Here is a 15556-nt window from a genome sequence, read left to right on the forward strand (position 1 = left end):
GCCTCGCCCTTGTTATTTGATGTAATTAATCCATCACATGGATTGGGAATCTGTCAGCTGCCACCAGCACCTCCATGGCATATAGAGTCCACTTCCAGGTCCTTTGTAGGAGTGTCACTTCACTTTTGCCTGCACAACACAGTGGTTTCCTCACAGAATCCATCAAAGTCGATCGGGTTGACATCACTGCAGACAAAATGTGCCACGACTTTCGACAAGCCTGGATGGGAACCCTTGGGTCATTCAAGCTCAACCTTGGCACATCGGTTGACTATCGAAGTATGGATGTAGTTGCTGGACCCTGGACCCTTGGCAGGCCAGCCGCCGAGAGACCGCTCATGCTCTCGAATGAGTCGGTCGGTTCACGTTCTAAGCACGTGCTTCAACTCTCCTCACAATCACATGCTATTTATCTCGAAAAAGCCTTCATGGTTCTTGCCACCAGCGCCTGCCATGCACCCTGAGCTCTGACCTGAACACGCTAGGAGTAGACTTGTCCCCGTCGTACTACTTCGTACACGACACCGAATCTCCATTTCAGGTGTAGCAGTTTGATCGCTGCTCCCTGCTCTGATGTATTGTTGAATACCTTTTATGGTAAATACCCCATTGGTAACTTATGACACTTCTGAGGTTTACATGGTATAAGAATTATCTAATATCGATCTGCACATTACTTTTCGTAAGCGAGGCGATTCTTTTCTGTTAGAATGATAAAAGCTATTATTCCTGTACGGAGTACCGGTACCGTGGAAAACATGGCCTTATCGATTACTGTGCCATGCAGCCAGCGAGGCGGGCCGACGCTGCAACCTGGAAACTACTGGCCAGCTTCATCCAGTAAAATTGCTAAGTTAGGGCCAGCCGTGTCTGCGAATAGCCGAGCCTGGGAACATCACCAACAAGGTACTGTACGCATGCCTCCATGAGACAGATCAGACACTGCAGCTTGCTGACGCAGGCAATGCAGCGGCCGTTGGGGGCCGAACGTTTGGCAGGCGACGAGGCCATGGGCCCTTGACGGCGATCGCCGCATTGACAGCTTCGACTTGGATTCGGCACTTGGGATAATTATTGCGACTGCAAAAGCACGCCAAATTGCTTTTTCTGCCAAGGGCAAAAGCAAGGCTTCTCAGACTGGCTTGCTGTTCATCTCGTTGCCGTCGACGCTCATGACCGAGCTCGCCCAAGCCATCTCGAGCCGTCAAGGGCCTGCCTTTTCAGGTCGAGCGAGGCAGCGTGCGCCCTCGGTAGCGGACCAACTATGCTGTGCAACTGACCACGACTCTTGTTTTCGACGAGACGCTTGTTGCCTCTTTTCTCGCGACGGGCTCGCCTCCCTGCGCGTGCGTGCCCGACTGGGCTTGATGATGGGACCCGGGGCGCCACGACGAGGACGACATGAATCCCAGGCACGGTCGTAAGCCCGAGGCGCACATGGCTGTGTTTCACCTTTCTTGTCTATCCCGTCAGGTACCGCCAGAAGAAAGCGTCAGCTAGAACATTTGGGGCTATGGATCTGCATCAGACACCCCCCCCCCCTTCCTCTCCCTCTCCCTCCCGAGGGAGCGCGGCTAAGAGGCCACATCAGCCATACAGTACCTAGTGCAAGGCACTCGTTGTGCATCCCCCGTCGACACCCATGGCCCAGGTCGGTCAACATGGGGCTCACCATCGATTCATCCCGCACGGCGCAGCACTTCCACTGTACATACATACAGTACATGCCGGGAACATCGTACCGGCTGGTTGGTTCGCAGCGCGAGATGGCATGGCTGCAGGCATATGGACGTACAACCCTTGTCCAGCTCGTCTGTTCTTGGGCCATGAGTGGCTCGCGGCAGCGGAAGTCATCCGGTTCTGCGGAGCAGCGTACAGTTATCTTCATAGTCGAACATGCACCTCACACACGCCCCCTAGACATACAGTACGGAATCTTGGGCCCGCTGATGCAGCTGTTGGCCCTGCTCTCTCTCACTTCTCTCCTCTCTCTTCCCCTGGGATGGACCCTTTTTTACCAGGGGGGGGGGATGAAGCTAACAGTGCTGTCCCAATGCACAACGCTTGCTCGCTCGTACGCGGTGCACACAGCCCAAGTTGAACCCCCTCTTCACCATCCGAGTCGTGGTCGGCACGGGATTGACATGAGTCAGGGAAGCTCGCCATTGCCCTCGCCAACAGGTCCCTTGCGGCGGATTCGCACGCGGGGCGCCCAACTAACGGCACACGATGATGGCGCACCCGGCTGCTGCCTGAGGGGATGGGACACACTGCACGTACCGTACAGTATGTACGGATACATGTGCATTGATGGCTGGCTGGCAGGCAGCATACATACATGCTTCGTACATACTATACAGCGTTGGCAAGCCCGGTTTTGTCGATTGCTCGTGGTCCAGGGCCCACCACGAGGCGAGCCTGTCTCAGCCCTGGATGAAACACAGCCAACGACGACTACCAGGAACATGCCAGCGCTTCCCTTGCTCCTCGTCTTCATGTAACTTACATATTCCCGCGCGTGCCCTGCATCAAGGCGTCTCCGTCCGTCTCTTCCCTTTTGGTGGCTGCCCGTTGGTTCTGTTCTGTTTGTTCTCATGGTTGCTCCCCTACCTGGCTGTGCAACAACCCAGCGGCCCGTCGTTCGTTGTTGTCGTCGTCGTCGTACGATTTGCATGTCTACTCTCCCGGCCCTGTTTACACTTTCTCGACGGAGCACCACATCATCATCGCCATGACGGTGCCCCTCTCCCTGAGACAAGGCGGCGGCGGCGACGACATGATGGTCCTTGCAAGAATGGCCACGACGGCTCCGAGAATAAGAGGCCGAGATGTCTACGACTGCTCGGCCGCCCGCAGCAGTCCTTCCAAGCAGCCCGTTGCAGCGTGGCGTCGGCCTGCCATGCCCTCCCTCATCGAGCGGCTGCCCAACGAGCTCCAGCGCATCGTCTTCTCCCAGCTCGACTACCAATCCCTCATCCACCTCTCCACCATGAATCGATACTTTCACCGGGCCATTGACCCGCAGACCATGGCCGACGGGATCGACAAGGTCCAGTTCGTCATGCGAGCGGCGAAGGACTTCCCCCAGCACCGTCCCAGCGAAAAAGGCCACGACTACCGGCCGGGCAACTTTGAGTGCTACGTCTGCTTCCGGGTCCGCTCGCCCGACCACTTCGACATGTTGCAGCCCCAGTCCGCCTACGTTGACGCCCACGGCTGCCTCGTCCGGAACCGCGAGCCCGACATGCGCACAGATAGACAGGTCATGCTGCGGCGCTTCTGCGTCGACTGTGGCGTCGCCGAGGGTCTCCACGCGCCCTTCGACTGCCTGACAACGAGGACCGGCAAAGACCTCTGGGTGTGCAGCTGTCGGCAGGTCTGGTCCAAGCCCGCTTGTCTGCGGTGCCCTGACTGTCGCGGGGACTGCCCTTTGCGGCCGAGGAGAAAGCTGTTGATGTGATGAGGTCCGAGTGTTGGGCTTATATACGTATGCGAACGCCGCTTCCATGGACGAGTCAAACGCGGGCCAGCAAATGACATTGATTGACCTGGGGCGTCGAAAACTCGACCCGGCTGCCTTGCCACCTACATCGACGTTGAGACCTGCACACCACATACAAATACATACATGCTCGCAAGTAATGTATAATGGAGGATCCCATGGAGACTGCCGTAGGGGGAAAGAGAGGAGCGGACAAAGCCGGACATGTACAGGACCAGATGGGAGCCGACGGTGTTACAAAGGTGAGGAGGAGCAGTTCGAAGCGTCCATCATGACGTGACGGCCACGCTCGAAGGGGTGGCGAAAGGGGGGCGAGGGCGAAGAGGAGGACGGCAAAGGACCAGAGAGCTCTCGGTGAGCTGCACACGATGATCGTCAACTGGAGAATTCGGCTTTGCGGTTTTTTTTGGGGGCCTGGAGTCTTGTTGACCCCGAGCCGAGGGACGTGTTTTGAACCCGGTTTGGTGTCGTGAAGGGCTGGCGGGGCCGCGTACGACGGTTTACAATAATAAGCTACAGAAGAACAATGGGAATCAGTGGCGCTCGCCAACCTTGCAACCCCCCTGTCTCTCCGAGGGCTTGGCTCTCTGTTTGGCCGTGACAACGTGAAGCCTCTTATCCTGCTTCTTCCGAGAATTGGTCAGGTGTCGTCGCGTGGCTGTCTGCCAGGTTCCACTTGAAGGAAGCCATGGTGATCATCTGGCTTACAGGGACTCCGTTTGCACTGCTTGCTCGGGAGACGGCACCAGTCAAGACAACACGGCTTCATCTTTTTTGTTCGTCCTTTTCACGGCATTCAAGTGACAATACAAAAGGCGTCTCGCGGAGGGGGGCAACGGTCTGGGCGCTGCTCCTTCCATCCAGTCGAGATCTCTCCCGATACTGCCGCCCTCGCTCTGTCCACCTCTTGCAGGAAATAGAGAGAGTGTCCTCGGGGAACCACAGCGTAAAGCCCGGATGAAGGGGGTGGTGGTGGGGGGGGCTTTCAAGGTTCTCGTGAGCTTCCTTGCCGCCAAACCTCGATCCCATCCTTTGATACCGACGACCAAACGGCGAATCTGAAACCTTCATCCCGTCTCTCTCGTCGATTTTAATTCAAGCCCAACGTCTCCGACGATGGCGGAGAGGGTTCGTCGCGAGTTTCATCGCGCCCGCCGCACGGCTATTTAGGCGCCTCGCCCGTCCCTGTCCACGGCTCTTCCGCCTTCCCCCGTCCTTCTTCACACCCACTCCTCACCGTCTCTCCTCGCTGCCAGGCAGTCCTCGAAACCGGCCCTTTTCATGTTGCCCTCTCCGACGGTGGAGGCGTTGCTCCATCCCTTTTCTTTCCCCCAGGGCCAGGTCTTTCAAGGTGGACGAGAGCCTCTCATGTCCTCTTCGACATCAGCCCTGGCGGCGGCACTAGGCGAGCGCAAGGTATGAAGGATACGAGCTGCCTCTCTCCCTTTGCGCAGAGACATTGCAGCCCGGCTGATGCTTTTCTTCATGGTTTCGGATGGTTCGAGCAGCTGATCTCGTCCCAGCAGAAGCATTCCCTCATGTTCGCCCGGACGGCCCAGAACTCTGCACAAGGTAGTAAATCAATTACACCATGCCGGTCGTGACGACTTTATCAATTCGACCTCGTCCGCTGACCACCAAAAAAGACTTGCTCCGTGGCCTTCTCCGAGAACTCGGCTCTGATGGGCTTGTCAATGTCGTACAGGACGGCGACGCCACAAGCAAGTCCGTTATAGCGTCTTCTCTCTCAACGCCCTTCCATGACACAATGTAAGGACACCAGAACAAAGAAGCGATAGGATCGATGCAAATGCGGGTGCTGTAAAGGGCTGACGATCCCCCAAGCCTAGATGGCGGCCCGTCAGGGGAAACCGCGAGTGCCCTCGTCTCCTCGTCTGTCGAGTCCTGCAACCTCGCTACCACGGTCGAGATAAGCCTCCCGTCGAGACCCGCCTCCGACGAGCCGTTTGCGCAACCGCCCGTGGTCAAGACCTCCGCGGGTCCCCATTTCCGCAATGACTTCTTCGCCGTTGCTCGCTCCGATACGGCCGGCTGGGGCGCATTCGCGGCCAGAACCCTTGGACGCGGCGACGTGATACTGAGGGAAAGGCCTTTGATGGTGGCGGATCGGTCAAGCCTATTCAGTGAATTCGACAAGCTGGGTCCAACAGCCAGGCAACTTGCCCTGAGCCTCCATGCCAACGAGCACTCCAAGCCGGGCACGCCTCTGATCCAAGCCGTCTGGGCCACCAACTGGTATGTCGAGTCCCAAGGCGTCGTCGCTCTCACCCGAGGCCTGTGAGAAAAGGGGGCTAACATTCGCCAAAGTTTCACCGTCGGAGGGCGGCAGGCTGGCCTCTTCCCCGTCGCAGCACGCTTCAACCACGCGTGCTGCCCGGCGCACAACGTCGACTTTCGGTTTGATCACGAATCCGACTGTCTTGAGCTGATCGTGAAGGCCGATCAAGTCGCCGCGGGGGAGGAGCTGCGGATAAGCTATGGGAGAGACCGCACCGCTGCCGAGCTCTATATGACGTACGGGTTTCGATGCCGATGTGGAGCGTGTAGGGGTCTCAGCGATAGGGAGGTTTGGAGGCTGACCTCCCAATGGTAGGGCGTTGGTGATAGCACCTTGGACACTGCGTATGGTCTGGATACCAATGATTGGATCAGAGGGCCAAGCGCTGCTTGGTCAACGGTAGCGTCCACAGTCCGCATGGAAGCGCAAGCGTGTGCTGGGCCTTGGCCACTCTGGACGCGTTCTTGCAAACTCCAACACAGGATGATACCGAACGAAGGCAAAGAAAATAAAGCGAAGGGAAAAGAAATACAAAACAGGGCTCGGAAGTCAAGTCGTTACTCTCGTCCAATCTCGCGTACTGTCAACCCCAGTCTCATTCTTGCGTATCGGCTGCGTCGAGGCTTCCCGGCCCCTAGAGATAATTCAGCATCCTAATAACTGCATCCTCTTCATCCTCGTCCTGCTCTTCCTTCGAGCCGTGCGGCTCAAAGGTCCAATAGCCGTCCTTGTCCTTGGTTAGAGCCACCCTCGACTTGCCTAAATCATCCAAGCCCTTGGGCACGTCCATCTTCTCTGAGCCCAAGGCGAGGATTCGAAGGTCGATACGACTGAAAAGCATGGGCAAGGAGTCTCCCTTCCAAGCCGACACGTCGTCTCGAGCCCCGGCCTTGATGGTGCTGACAAGATAGAATAGGCTGATGACGAGGAACAGCGCCGGGTACATCATCCAATACCATTGCACGTGGACGTAATTGGCCATTTTGGAGGCATTGCCCTCATAATTCGTCCTGTATGGATCGCGAATCGTCCCATGCTCGCGTATCTCGTTGGTCAAACTCAGGCTGAACTTGTCAATCCAAGTGCCCAGGTCAACCGTTGCTTGCCACATGGCCTCGACCCAGTCGGAGGAGAAATTGATAACGTCCGAGGCATGCTCGAACTTGCCGTTGGTCAGAGAATCGATGAAGCTTCGCAAAGCTTTTAGAGAACGGTCCGAGACGCTGAATCGAGACATTTGCTGCGTATTCATGCCTTCGGGAATGCTCACAAACACATGCTCGTCGGAGTGGGCGCTTGTTGCTGCTTCAAAGCGGCTCTCGTCCCATGTGGCCACGACCATCTGCCGCGCCCTGCCATCAGCCACCGACACATTGTATGCCTTGAGACAGAACCATAGCGCGCACTCGGCTCCGGTCGTGCGTGTTGCTGCTGCCCGCTGTGATATCGTCATGATCTCGAACATGGAGACAAAGGCTTTCTTCTGGTCGGTGGCGTTGCTCAGACTTCCATTCACAGGATTTACCTGGAACAGGTCCACCTCGGCGCCCTCCAAGAGCGTGGCATTCGTGTTGGCTGAGATGCCGAAAGAGCAGGACCGCGTCTCTTCTGTGCAATGAACCTTGACCTGGGCGGGAGCGCACCGACCGCAGACTGCAAGGGTCGGGAAGACGGGCCAGGTGCAATTGGCCGTGTAGCATCGAGGTTCGAGATCGCGAACTTGGGCGGCCAGGATGCCGCTGTAGACGGCCGACTTGGTCGACAGCGCAAGTGAGGAGCCTGGGCGCCCTGAATCAGCATTCGCCCCTTGCACGCCTGGCGGGGGGTGGTGGTGGTGGTGGTGGCTGTACCATCCTGAATTCCCCTTCGGACAACACTGTCCTAGTAGTCGCTTCGGAATGGGGCAGGGGCAGGGCGAAAAGTATCGTTGGTGTACTTGGTCGGATTCTGGACGTAGACGAACATTTGCTGGGAAAACGTCTCGAAGCCATGCGTTACTACAATGATCAGGGCCCCGAGACAGGACAAATGTCTGCGAGGCTGACGGTCAGCTGCCAGGGAAACAGGAGCATCACAGAACATGGAGCACCGGGAAACGAGGGAACCAACAGTCCCTTGAGGCGCCAGAGCAAGGCCAGACTGCCCAGGAATCCTCGCGATGCCTCGTCAAACAACTTGAAGTCCTCGAGCCGTGCTCGGTTGTGCGTCCGAGCCTGATGCGATTTGGAAACCCAGATCCAGGCTCCCTGGCAGATGCAGGACTCGACGATGCTTCCAAGAGTAACGCGAACCAGCGTCATGATGGCGATGACAATCATGTCGAGCTCGATGCCGGGCTCGAAGTGAGGAGCAAGTTTGCCGTCGAAATGCCACAGCACCAAAGCAAGGGTGACGATTCCGCCGATGCAGAGGGCGGCACATCTGTACTCGTCGGCCCACCACCTGAACGAGGACTTGTGGTGCCGCTTCTGGTGAGTCCGGGGCACATTGTGTCCGAGGTTGGTTTCTCCCTCTACATCGTTTTCGTCTGCCGCGCCGTCATGAACAGAAGGAAGCCCGCGATCTCCGACGTCCAAAACGCCGTTTCCGTCTTTGTTGCTGTTTATGTTGCTGTTACTGTTGCTGGTGTTTAGTCTCCGGAGACGCAGATAGGGTGAGCCGTTCACTGTGGCCATGCTGGCTGCTGTCGGTGCTTGGGTCTTCTCCGATGGTCCAGTGTCGCCGCTCTTGGCGGTGCAAGGCTGAGGATGACAATTTGAAGATAAGACATGCTCTCGATACCCTTTCGTCCCCGACTTTGTTGCAGGCATCCCGCCTTCTCCTGCCTTTCCCGATAAAGCGAGCAGGTAAGGACAAAGTCCACAAGCTCATGCCTCTCCATGGATAGGTAGGTAAGTGGGTGGGTGGATATCTCCTGTCGATATCTCCTGTCTACACTTACTTCGAGGAAGATAGCCAGGTAGGCACCAACTACTGCCTGCTATCCGAGGCAGGCGAAGCAGAGAAGAATGAAGGTGCTCCAGGGCTGACCAAGACGTGGCTCCCCGGGAATCCGGCTGCCCTGCCTCGCATTGGCTAGTTAGTGGCTGGTTGGCGTGAGCGAGAGACGCTCTATCGAGTAGACATCCGGCCGGTTATGGCTCTGAGGCGTAAGAGGACACTAGCACGACTCGGAACTGACAAGATGCAGAAGTGGCCCGGAGGGGGCTTGTCAGTCAGTTTGAACTCCTAGAATTAATGTCTTGCGGACGAAGTAGCTTGATAGATACCAGGGGTTGTGATAGATGCTGTGCCAGTCCAATACCAAAGCCCGGCGAATCGTCCGCGAGCCGGCAGACGAGAGAGTTTCCCTCGGCCGCTGCAGTCATTGCGCACACATTCGCTTGTAAGGCTCATGGCGGCCAGGCCCGTCTCCCGAGTCCCTCCACTCATGCTGTTTCTCCCCCGTCTTGTGTCGTAACACTCAGCACGCCGTTGACGAGTTAGAGGATCACTTGCTCTTGTGCACATGCCAATCCAAATGGACGGCGAGCCCGCTGGCTTGCACCAGCTGGCCCGTATCAGGTCAGAGCCAAGTACGACAGCCGCCCTCCACCGGCTTCCAAAAGCCAGTCCCAGATTCCACCACAATCAAGTTGCTCCAACTCCTATCGCTCTGGGCCCATGCCAAGTCAGCCCCAGTGGCGGTGGCATGCGTCGGCCATCGCAGTTTGATGCGCGATTTTCCGGGCCGGCGCCAGGCGGGATTGGGTGCCTAGACGTGTCTGCGAATATGACCAAAAAACGGGATTTCCTTTCAACCCCTTTATGGCGGGAAACTCAGCTGATGAGCCCTTTACGACGCGCGCCAGGCTAGCTCGAGCTGTCCATTTTAATCCCAGTACCGGATCTCTCCCTCCAGGCCCGCCGTGGCCACCTTGCTGGTTTCCTGCGGATGCCACCTCACGCACGTCACGGCCTGGCTCCCCGCCTTTAGTTTGTGATACATCTTGCACGTCTTCCAGTCCCAGAAGCACACGTAGCCCCCCGAGTCTCCAGAGGCCAAGAACTGGCCGTCTGGGCTGCAGTCGAGGTCAATGGCCAGGCCAGCATTGTTGTGTCCGCGATAGCTCTTCTTCCGGTTCTGTCGAAACTTGTCATTGGCGCCGTAAACCAGTATTTGGTTGTCCGAGCTCTGGTACGCCACGTATTTGCCGCTGGAGTGAAGCGTCGAATTCGTCATGGGGTACATGTCGGGCTCGGCAATGTATTTGATTGGGACGGGGATGTTGTAGTCCCACGCGCGAAGCGACTTGTCGTCAGACGTGGTCATGAAGCGGCGGTTTTGATCCACAAAGGTAATAGTGTTGATGGCGGCGAGGTGATGGTCGTATTCTTGCACCATCTCGTTTGGCGTCCGCGTGTCGAATTGAACAATCTTCTTGTCTGACATGCCGGCCAGAAACTCATTGGCATGTTCGGGGTCGGGGTTGAACTTGATGACATGAGGCGTTTTCCCAGTCGTGAATTTGCTTATGCAAGTACCGGTTTCCGTGTCCCACAGCTTAATCATCCTGTCATAGGACGAAGACAGGAACTGTGTGCCCGAGAAGTTGAAGCATATGTCCGAAATTGCTTTGGAGTGCCCAGAGTACGTGCGCAGAAGCTGCCTTTCGTGATAAACGTCGCGGATCTTGACAGTGGAGTCGGCGCTGGATGAAAGAAGTAAGTGGCCGGAGCTGGGGAAGAAGCGCAGCGCCGTGACCGCCATGGAATGGTCTTTCCAGGCGTGGATCTGCTTCTTCGGGATGTAATTCGTGGTACTCCCCACGTCCTTGCGCAAGTCGATGTCGAGGTCTTGCGGAACGTGCATGTACGTTCTGCCCTGGTAGTCGTGCTCTTCCACACCATGTAGCGTCGTCGTCTCGTCCCCCAGCTCCTCGACCTCTTTCCGCCGCGCAATCGCTGCAGCCGGAGCCCGCACGACGGTACCGCTCTCCACGACGTCCTCGTCCTCGTCAATAACTTCAAACTCTTCGTCGCTTTGCAGAACCTCGCCCTTTCCAACCACCTCGTACTCGTCTCTTGAGTACTTGGCCCAAGGTCCGACGTAGGATCCGGGGCCTTCAGTGATGGTAGCATCGCCCTTGTTTTGCCTGCCAGCACGTATCCGTGCTGCTTCGTCTTTCAGTACCGCGCCGCTCTGGTACTCTCTCTCCGGCCCCCCCTTCCTCTCCACCGCCCTATGCTTGCTCCGAAATGTATGCTCGCTCAAAAATGTCTCCTCGGCATGGCCTGTCAAGACATTCTTTCGTTTCTGGGCACTCGGGTCGTCCTTGAACGGGTTTGCGGGGCCGAGGACGGGCTTTGCTAAGTTCTCCGCGGAGTAGGGCACAACCGCATGATCTGCTTCAGCTTGTTGACGAACAATGAGTGCGTCCTGCGGCGGCAGATTTGGCGGATACTCTCCAAAGTCTGCCATTCCGAATTGCTTTGGGGATGGTAGAGATCCCGCTTAGATCAGAAAAGGCAGAAAGACGGCATCGACTTTGGGTTTATTCGCTTTCGAAAGCAAAGTGCTCTGATACTGGGTTCGGAGGGATTCTGTTCGTGAGAGTCTGCGCTGGGGGAGCCAAAACAGGCGTAGGTGACGGGGGACGAAATCTACTGGGCGCTGGTCGCGCGATGCATTTTTGGGTTCCGCGATGGGAGAGCCAAGGGTACATATCGTCACGTGATTGGCTGGCCACATGGATGTCGTGATGTCCTCTGATTTGTATCACCAACCGTTTCACTGCAGCGCAACGGCATTTGAAAGAGACTCCACAAGGCATCATTCAGGATTTATCATTATTCTGTCATGTCGAGGGGGGAAACCACAGCGAGTATGGCACCACGAAGCCGTGAGATAGTTCCCTCAAGAGTGAAGTTGCTCTACGTGTAACCTCCAAAAACGCCACAGGGACTGTGCCCAAGACTCTCCAATGTTGTGCGATTTTCCAGCCGTCAACTCGTCATGTACTGAGCCAAAGGTCTCATCCGGGGACCGTCCTCCATCCGTTTCAAGCCAACGTGAGCATCTTGTCTCGACGGCTCTGGCGTCAAAGCGAACACCATGAGGTCAAGCTTGTCAAAACGTGTTGTGATTCACGCGTAAACAGCTTGCCGGCCGATAAATATCTTTAGGAGGACTCGTCTCGGATGAGTGCCACAATCATGCTGTAGAGATAGAAGAAGAACATGATTAGGTGGAAGGCGAGTTTGGCAAAGGACTCCTGTTGGCTATTATTAGTCGCAGAACAATCTTCGGGAGGCTCCAGGCACATACCTTCTTATGGACGTTCAATTTTCGGAATATTTCGGTGGCATCCAGCAAATGGGTATTGTCCACGATCCTGCCAACCGATTAGCCATGCTCCGGGACTCGGGACGTGTGCCACAAGGGTGGAAGCCTCACTTCTTGGCATTCCAGGCGAGAAGGGGTAGATTGAGGACGAGGGCCAGCCAGTAGCCGTTTATCAGGAACAAGAAGGTTAGGAAGCCATGTACAGCCGCCTCGGGAACGATATAAGCGTTTAGGCGATTGCAGAGCTCAATAGGGTTGATGTAGTCACTGCAGCAATACCAGTTAGCCAGGGACTCCATGGGAACCTCGAGGATACGCCGGCTGGCCGACAGAGTCAGCGAGCAACAGGTATGTCGTCTTACCATTCCAAGTCGCTGTACATGATGGTGAAGAAAACCTGGAGGAAGAGGTTGACGGCGTTGATCAACACCGCCAACAGGTAGAGCCACGCTTCTCCAGACATCATGATAGTCGGTTGTTGTCGCAAGCGGACGAGAGTCGGTCAAATGTTTGTGAGGCTGTAAGGGAGGAGGTGGCGACCAAGATAGCTGTCGTCCAGCTCGTTCGGCTATTGCACGAAGCTCCGGATGCGGCGCAAAATAAGATGAGTGGGTCGGTCGAGCCGGGCAGACCCGAGAAGCGCGTCAGATGCTTGGTATAGGCGAGAGGGGTCGATAACCGTAAGGTCAGGACGCGAGAGCGGCTCAGAGGCTGGCGACCTGAGAGGTGGTGAGAGGCAGGACAATGTTTGTGTGGGGGATGGGGGTTGGTCACCTCTGCTAGGTCGTCTGCTATCAGGTACGAAGTACGATAATGGAGGGAGCTCGTGGTGGGCGGGACGGCCTCAGGTGGAAATTTTCTGGCAGCCGCGGGTGGCCCGTGCTCGGGCGTAGCTTTTGCTGCACAGTACCTCAGTAAGCTTGGTATCTCACCTCGCCTCACCTGGAGGGAGGTACCTGAGCTACCTCCAGGGCCTGCCAAACAGCCGCCATTTCGTGCAGTAAACAAGCGCCTCAATGTACCAGGACCTCGGGTCAGGTAAAACACCTCCCTGCACACAATCGCGCCCTTTGTGCTACGCCTCTGGCTTCGGGTGTTGGGCTCCAAGTACCCGAGTTAGACGGTACCGCAGCTCGGCGGGCTAACATTCTGTCGCAGACCATCTCAGGGCACCAGTGACGCGAGATACCAAGCGGCAATCTCGGAATCACCCACGTTGATGTGGAGGGGGCCACCGTGGAGAAGTCAAGTCATTGGGTTGACCAAATAGACTACATCTGCCTGCATCACGGCGTCTGCTCTCTAGCCTCGTCTACAAAGTGCGCAACACGCCCGGCTCTCCAGGTAGTTTAGCAGGAATTATGCTAAGCATCGCTTTCCAGATGACGGCGGCTCACCGCGCCAAAGGTCTTTCGAACAGCCGCAGAATGGGTGCGTACAATCATTCAAAGCGAAGCCACCCCCTGGCGCGGCGCTGGCTCTACCTCTTCTGAACACGTGTATTGCTTGTACCGGGATTCTTTCTCAGCTTTCGTCCAAGTCGGCCATCCATCACTGTCCTACTCCAGACGTCGCGGCCGTCTCGCCAACCGGCATTGTTGCAGGACCACCAGGTGAGTCCTCCTTCCTCGCCGTCAGAATCTCCACTCCATCTTCCGTGACGAGAAGGGTATGCTCTGTCTAGCCTGTCAGAATGCGATTCCCCGCGGGGGTAGTGATATGTTTTCGTGGCGTCCGTCTCACCAAATTGGGCCGTTCGCTTCCCGTCTATCGTGGTACTAGTCCAGTTGTCCGGCCAAGTAATGTCTCGGTACTTGCCCAAAGCAATCATGGGCTCGATGGTAAACGTCATGCCGGGCTTGCACTCGCCGACAGCCTTGTTCTTGGAGTAGTGCGGCACGTTCGGGGCGCAGTGGAAGAGTGAGTTGATTCCATGCCCGCAATATGTTCGGATGACGCTGCAATTCTTCTTTTTGGCGTGCTTCTCAATAATGTTGCCAAATTCGCGGATCAGTATGCCCGGTTTGACGGCTTCGATGGCCTCTGCGAGGCACTCCCGTGCTGCCTCTACAACGCGCACGTTCTCCGGGTCGGCCAAGGCCTTGTCGCCAATGTAGTACGTTTCGTTAAGGTCGGCGTGATAGCCCTCGTGGTAGAGAGAAATGTCAATGTTGAGTATGTCGCCGTCAAGTAGGACGCGCTGGTCAGGAATCCCGTGGCAGATGACCTCGTTGACTGAGGTGCAGCAAGACTTGGGGAAGTGATTGTAGTTGAGAGGCGACGGATAGGACTGGGACGGGGGCGTTAGAATCTCAGCTATCGCTCCGGCGCGTCCCGGGCCTTGCTCTCGTATTTCTCTCCTCGTGTTGTGCGTCCGCACGTTGGAATCGACCACCTTCTCTCTCCTGTGTACTCCCGGTCACCCTCAACAAGAGCGCTCCCCGCCGACGGTCACTCACATTTCTCTCTATGCACGCCTTGTGGACGACGTCGTCGATGTAGTCGGTCGTGACACCGGGTTTTGCGGCGGCGGCGGCAATATCGAGCACCTCGCGGGCCAGCCGGCAGCTCTTGCGCATGGCGTCCTGGCCCTTGGCGTCAAGAATATCGATCTTGTTCCGGTTGACCAGAGAGCGGCTGTACTTTGGGTTTCCATCCTGCCACCAGACGGGATGGGGAATCGACTTGGGCAGGGTTCGATGCTCCGACAGAGGATAGACGGGGCGCAGTGGGCCGGAGAAGGGGAAGCTCGGAAACGGATTATAGAAGCCGGTAGCTGGATCTGGTGAGATTGCTTTCGGCGGGATGAGATGGTGGAGGATATTACTTTGCTTCTTGTGGGCGCTCTTGTGGTTGCTCTTGTGGGGGGGGAAATGGTCAGACGAGAAAACGGTTGCAGCTACGGGGGTGAGCTTATCATGAGAACATACCCAGTTCTTCTTGAAGCAGTCTTGGGAGCAGAAATAGCTGTCCTTGATGCCGAGCTTCAAGCATGTCGGGCACTGCAACGACCCAGCCTCGTTGTCGCAGTCTACTCCCAGGCACTTCTTCTTGGCCGGCGGCTCAGACGTCATGATAGCTGCTGGCGAGTGAGAGGAAGGGGGAATCGGTTCGAAACGGCGCGGCACGACGCGAATCGACAAAGGCGAGGAGGCAGACGGGCACCGACGAGGAGCTCGTAGAACGAAGTTGACGATGTGAAAAAGGGCCTAGGCGCGAAAATAACTCTACCCTGGAAAGTACGGAACATCCCGTTCCTGAGTACCAGGTACCTAGGTCGGTGCGAAGTAATTACAGTAGACGGCATTTTGGGCATGTGCATTTTTATGTAAGGAGGATTCGTGGCTCATCCCTTACATAAGGCGTCTGACGCACCATTCTGCATCCCTAGCAACTTTCTAAAAGACTTATTAAAAGTAATGACACCATT

At 56.5% G+C, this 15556-nt stretch overlaps 6 protein-coding genes across 6 annotated transcripts; 2 read left to right on the top strand and 4 right to left on the bottom strand.

Annotated features, from left to right (window-relative positions):
* Positions 1-2731: 2731 nt before the first annotated feature.
* HRG_11018 (uncharacterized protein) lies at positions 2732-3460 on the top strand (the record flags this gene model as incomplete). The annotated part of the gene is made up of 1 exon (XM_044869488.1): positions 2732-3460. One exon carries the CDS (start codon positions 2732-2734, stop codon positions 3458-3460), a length of 729 nt encoding a protein of 242 aa, XP_044715439.1.
* Positions 3461-5618: 2158 nt separating this feature from the next.
* On the top strand, positions 5619-6116 carry HRG_11019 (uncharacterized protein; the record flags this gene model as incomplete). The annotated part of the gene is made up of 2 exons (XM_044869489.1): positions 5619-5758; positions 5831-6116. The coding sequence occupies 2 exons, from the start codon at positions 5619-5621 to the stop codon at positions 6114-6116; spliced, it is 426 nt and encodes a 141-aa protein (XP_044715440.1).
* Positions 6117-6435: 319 nt separating this feature from the next.
* Positions 6436-8476, bottom strand: HRG_11020 (arginase family protein; the record flags this gene model as incomplete). Its single annotated transcript, XM_044869490.1, has 3 exons — positions 6436-7540; positions 7738-7833; positions 7911-8476. 3 exons carry the CDS (start codon positions 8474-8476, stop codon positions 6436-6438), a joined length of 1767 nt encoding a protein of 588 aa, XP_044715441.1.
* Positions 8477-9672: 1196 nt separating this feature from the next.
* Positions 9673-11262, bottom strand: HRG_11021 (WD domain, g-beta repeat domain-containing protein; the record flags this gene model as incomplete). The annotated part of the gene is made up of 3 exons (XM_044869491.1): positions 9673-10727; positions 10773-10936; positions 10991-11262. 3 exons carry the CDS (start codon positions 11260-11262, stop codon positions 9673-9675), a joined length of 1491 nt encoding a protein of 496 aa, XP_044715442.1.
* Positions 11263-11962: 700 nt separating this feature from the next.
* HRG_11022 (cornichon protein) lies at positions 11963-12589 on the bottom strand (the record flags this gene model as incomplete). The annotated part of the gene is made up of 4 exons (XM_044869492.1): positions 11963-12055; positions 12109-12175; positions 12238-12393; positions 12489-12589. The coding sequence occupies 4 exons, from the start codon at positions 12587-12589 to the stop codon at positions 11963-11965; spliced, it is 417 nt and encodes a 138-aa protein (XP_044715443.1).
* A 1088-nt stretch (positions 12590-13677) lies between these two features.
* Positions 13678-15200, bottom strand: HRG_11023 (metallopeptidase family m24 domain-containing protein; the record flags this gene model as incomplete). Its single annotated transcript, XM_044869493.1, has 5 exons — positions 13678-13802; positions 13870-14416; positions 14586-14908; positions 14954-14984; positions 15057-15200. The coding sequence occupies 5 exons, from the start codon at positions 15198-15200 to the stop codon at positions 13678-13680; spliced, it is 1170 nt and encodes a 389-aa protein (XP_044715444.1).
* Positions 15201-15556: the final 356 nt, after the last annotated feature.

This window comes from Hirsutella rhossiliensis, assembly GCF_020360975.1.
Source record: "Hirsutella rhossiliensis strain HR02 chromosome Unknown scaffold00018, whole genome shotgun sequence".
Lineage (NCBI taxonomy): Eukaryota > Fungi > Ascomycota > Sordariomycetes > Hypocreales > Ophiocordycipitaceae > Hirsutella > Hirsutella rhossiliensis.